At 33.4% G+C, this 4,821-nt stretch overlaps 1 protein-coding gene across 1 annotated transcript; it reads right to left on the bottom strand.

Annotated features, from left to right (window-relative positions):
- Nucleotides 1-1,374: 1,374 nt before the first annotated feature.
- Nucleotides 1,375-3,640, bottom strand: LOC103484828 (protein UNUSUAL FLORAL ORGANS). Its single transcript, XM_008442130.3, has 2 exons — nucleotides 3,167-3,640; nucleotides 1,375-2,545 (listed from the first exon to the last, which is right to left on the bottom strand). The coding sequence occupies exons 1-2, from the start codon at nucleotides 3,595-3,597 to the stop codon at nucleotides 1,594-1,596; spliced, it is 1,383 nt and encodes a 460-aa protein (XP_008440352.2). The 5' UTR covers nucleotides 3,598-3,640; the 3' UTR covers nucleotides 1,375-1,593.
- Nucleotides 3,641-4,821: the final 1,181 nt, after the last annotated feature.

Here is a 4,821-nt window from a genome sequence, read left to right on the forward strand (position 1 = left end):
AACTTAGTTTTGTTAATTTATTTATTTGCTTTAAAGCATTGAATCTACAGGTCCTATAGGTTGAATGTTCATTTATGAGAATCTTATATGATATGTAGTTTATATTCCAACTTAAATTTTTATGATCGAAAATATATAGTTTTAAGATGAGAGCTCTTAGGGTTTAGGGAGATGTCCTGGTACAACTCTATCGGATCTTTTTCAAAAAAAAAAAAAAAAGAAGAGATTTTTTAGGAGTATGTAGGGTCGTTTTAGAAGTTGTTAAATTTTACATTGTTTGTTATTTTCTTTTATGTGAACAACAATATTGTAAAATGATGGATCAAACTTTTGATTTCTATTAAAAGAAAAATTCATGATAATCACTCTTGAGTTAAGTTCACTTTCAACCCTCTTATATTTTGTTAAGGATTAAATATGACTATCAGCTACATAAATTTTGTATGAGAATTAACCGAACTATGAAAAAGATAATTACGAGCTTTAGAGCTTTCTTTATTCATTAATTATAATACATATTTGTCACTCTATTCATTGATATGTTTGAAATATTTCAAGTTGTTTAATATTAAATAAAAAATCATTTTAAAAAAAATTAGTGATGAGAATTCATAATCCACACTAAGTTTTGAAAACAATCCTAAAAAGTGAAACTTAAATATATGAGTTGATAGGGTTTGAGAGGCTAATTTACTATTGGACCAACCAATGATAATGATATATATATAAATAAATAAATGTATATATAATAAACATAAAGCCTAGGAGCCTTCAGTCTCCTAAAACTTGTGCTAAGTTGAATAGATATATAAATATGAAAGTTTTAGGTACGTAGTGATTAAACTTGTAATGATCAAATGTTGTAAGATTGAAACCGAAGTCAAATGTTTGTGTCCAAAGCTATAGGGTCTCCCACGCGGAGAGAGTCAACATACCAAAACCTCACTCATCTCTGCCATTACACAGTGTTGTCCAGTAGAGGAACCTCATTTCTTTCATACCAACAGATAAGATAAAAGCAGATAATAGAGAAAAGGTGTCTTAGAAAGGGAACAGTAAGATAATAAAAATAAAAAACTCAAAGTACTTTAGGGTCGGCGTGCCCCTAAAATTACGATTTGGAAGATATATGATGACACACACACACACACACTAAAGTTTCTGAATTTTAGGAAAAATATAAATCTCCCTTTTCCCACACCATATCCCACTTCCTTTTCAATATTCCATACATAAACACTATTCATAGCAAAACTCCAAAGTTACTCTAACTTCAACATTTTTCTTTTGTAAAGAAAAAAAACAGGTATATAGAAAATTGATTTTGTTTAAAAAACCCATCTTTTCAAGAGCTATTTAAAGCACACACTAGAATAATTCACAAATTAAACTATTATTACTAAACGGTACACACATGAGAAAGTGAAAGAGAGGTATATATAATAATACAACCACTAAAAATCTCCATGAAAACATCTCCCAAAGTTCCCAACACCCCAACAAAACCCCCACATAACACACTGTTTAGACTTAACTCAACACAACAACACACAACTTAACTAATTATTACGTACCCTCTTATTTAATATTTAATCACTGATGGTTAGCAGTATAATTCTGAAACGGAATAGAGAAGTGATCAATAAGTCCAGTGACCGGCGTGGCCAATCTAGGCTCATAAGCAAACCCATGTAAAACTTCTTCCCCACCGTGGCCGCCACCGGGGGTTCCTATATAAGGACAGGGCGGAACCCATTGCCATAATTTCTTAGCCATATCATACAAAAGCGCGGCTTTATCCCAACACCCTCTAATCAAAACCATCACAAATTCACCATGGGCTACACATTCAAACCCACACGATTTTTCCAATTCCTCAAATTGGACGTACAACTGTTGCGGCATTCTTTGCATTTCAATCCACGTGGTTCCACAGCTTTGGAGTCCCCAAATCCTTAAGCTCTTTGGGGTGTTTAGTTTGCTTTTTTCTACCGCAGCGATTAACAGTAATTTCCCTTGACTTTCCACTAAGTTTGGAGACCGTAAAAACCGTCTCATTGGAGCTTGGATTTTCCACCAATTGTTGTGCGACATGTCGTACGCTAGGATGCTGAATGGGCTGTAGTTCATGCTGTATAATCTGCCTGCCACGTGAACCATTCGGCTTGATTCGAAACTGCAGAGACGTGGCAATGTGGACGTGGTGGCCCACATGGAGTAGAACCCGGTCGCGTCTATGTGGAAGGATTCGGCGGTGAGGTTTTTGACGGCGTAAGGGGAGATTAAGTCGTCTCCAGCCACCGTGATGTCGATGGAAGATGGGGTTATGGCGAAGCCGATGGAAGGGAAAAGACGTGGTCTTGTGGTTGGGGGAAGTTGACATAAGGTCCCGAGAATTGGGTTTGATAGGATTAGAGTTTTGGGACCTCCTTCGTCCGGTGCCCAACAGATTAATCCGCCAGAGGAAGCTACCGGTGAGAACCCTGCCGGAATTTGAGCGAACGACAGCCGGTACCATGCCACGTCGTATGGATCGAATAAGTATCTGTCAAATATTTTCTTTTGTTATTTTCTTTGCTGAATTAAGAAAACAAAAGTTAAAAGTTAAACTATCTTTTTGGTACTCATGGTTTTGATTTCAGTTCGATCAAATTTAGAGGTATTCTAAACTACACTGACTTTAAAAAGTTGAAATATCGAATAACACCTATCGCGTTTGAATGACAGTAGAAAAAATTTAGAAAATGCAAGAAGTAGACTAAAAATAATTAGTCACCTGATAAGTTATGACAAGAGAAAGTGGTGATACATTTACCCTACATATTTCTATTCAAAATGAAAAACCCTAATCAAATTCATTTCAACAATATAAAAGATTAGTTAGCCAACACTCATGCTAGATGTTTTAAGAAAAAACGAGACAAAAATGAAAACAAATAAATTATTCGATCATGTTTTAAAAAGCATTTGGACTAGAATGAACACGACAAAGAATAAATAGAATAACTTTTAAATTCTAAAAACCAAATAATTTGATGTGGTCGAACATAAAGAAAGATTAAAACCATCTGAACTTAAGATGTACCAAAGAAGAAAGTGGAGATAATAGTATTTAAACCCTAAAAAAGAAATGGAGGGGATTGAGAAAAAGGTTGAAGGCATATACCCTTCATAGGTAGGCCTGGAGTGGTCGGGTCCAGCAAGTGGGGAGTTATTATTATTTCTGTAAATATGGCTGGAAACACCTTTAAGCTTGAAGAACAAGAACCAATGGCGGCGATACGGAGAAATTTGGAGGTACAATTCCAGAAAGCTTGCATAAAACAGAAGGCCGTACCATCTCTTACAAACGCAACGAGCACGAAAAAACGCCGGTGGGGGAAGAAACGCCACGACCCTATCCAGAATCCTCTGCGGCAGTTTGCTCCATATTCTGCAATCCATTCTAGGGCCCGTTGTTGTTAGAAGTGCGACATTATTATTACTAGTTGTAGAAATAATGCCGCAATTTGAACTGGGGATAATGTTGTAGCTAAAGGGGATGGTGGGATTCATGGAAGGGTGGAGACTCATGTCCATATGGTGACTGAAATTCATTTTGGAAAGTTTTTCAAAAGGGAAACTATGGAAATGGGTTTTGTGATTTTTTTTAAAGATATTGTTGGGATTGGAGTTGTTGTTTATATAGGGGTGAATGGGGGAAGTAATTGTGTATCATTATTATTAATATTATTTAATGTGTTATGAAATTGGGTTGCTTTTTTGTTGTGTCTGAGTGTGGGCAGTGAGTCTGAATGTTGCATCTGTCATTTCGAGTTGTTTTGTCAATGGCCGAGGTAGGAAGGACAAGGCCGGGAGCATCTCTCTCTATTCTCTCTCTCATTCACTTTTACACAATCTCTCTTTCTTTTTTGCATACATAGTTACACACTGCGAATCTATTAAACACGATATTAAGAGATTGTTTATCCAAGGATTTGCATGGAGATTTGTAATGTTTTTGGGATTATTAAGAATTAGAGGAGTGATATGGAAAGGATAGGTAATCGAAGAAGATGGAATAAAAATGAGATAGTGAATAATGGAAATAGTCAAAAAAAAAAAAAAAAGAGGTTTCTATCAAAAAATAATTGTCGGGATAAAATGAATTTTACATTATAAATTGAGACTAAAACACTTAATTCAAACATCCAAATTCATCCTATTACGATATATCAACCTAACAATTCTTAAAAGTCTGAAATGATATCAAAGTAAACTAACTTAGTTGATATTTGTCGTGGTTTTCTATATTTTAGATGTGAGTTTGATTCTCGTATTTTCCAATTGTGTTCTAAAAATAAAAAATAAAAACATAAAAATTATATTTATAATCTCTAAACTAGGATGATTTTTTTAAATTTTATAATATTTTAGGTTATTTGTTATCTTTTATTCTTAGTTTTTTTAAATTAAGATTATTTTCTATCTTTTCTTCAAGGAGTATGTATTATTCTTAAGGTACAAAATTAAAATCTTAACTAAATTCCACCGATCAAAACAAATTTTTAAAAAACTATTTTTTTTTCTAATTTTTCAAATTAGACTAAGTTTCATGATCTATTCGTAAAAAATAGATAACGAAGGATGAAATTTGTTGATGAAAAAATATTGTTGATAGATATAATTCTTAAAACAAAATGATTAATCGATCCGAACCTAATTTTCTTGAATTTTAATTTGTAATAATTGAATCATTCTATTTTCTTAAAAAATTATATTAAATCTTATCATCAAGTTTAACTCAAATGGCTGCAAATATTAAAACATAGATAATTGAAT

The sequence above is a fragment of the Cucumis melo genome, chromosome 12 (genome assembly GCF_025177605.1).
Source record: "Cucumis melo cultivar AY chromosome 12, USDA_Cmelo_AY_1.0, whole genome shotgun sequence".
NCBI classification, from domain to species: Eukaryota; Viridiplantae; Streptophyta; class Magnoliopsida; order Cucurbitales; family Cucurbitaceae; genus Cucumis; species Cucumis melo.

Excerpts from the sequence above, each read along its gene's own strand:
- LOC103484828 (XM_008442130.3), bottom strand. The coding sequence starts at position 3,597 with ATGAATTTCAGTCACCATATGGACATGAGTCTCCACCCTTCCATGAAT. Across the intron at positions 2,546-3,166 it reads TCCAGGCCTACCTATGAAGG|ATACTTATTCGATCCATACG; the intron begins GTATATGCCTTC and ends AATATTTGACAG.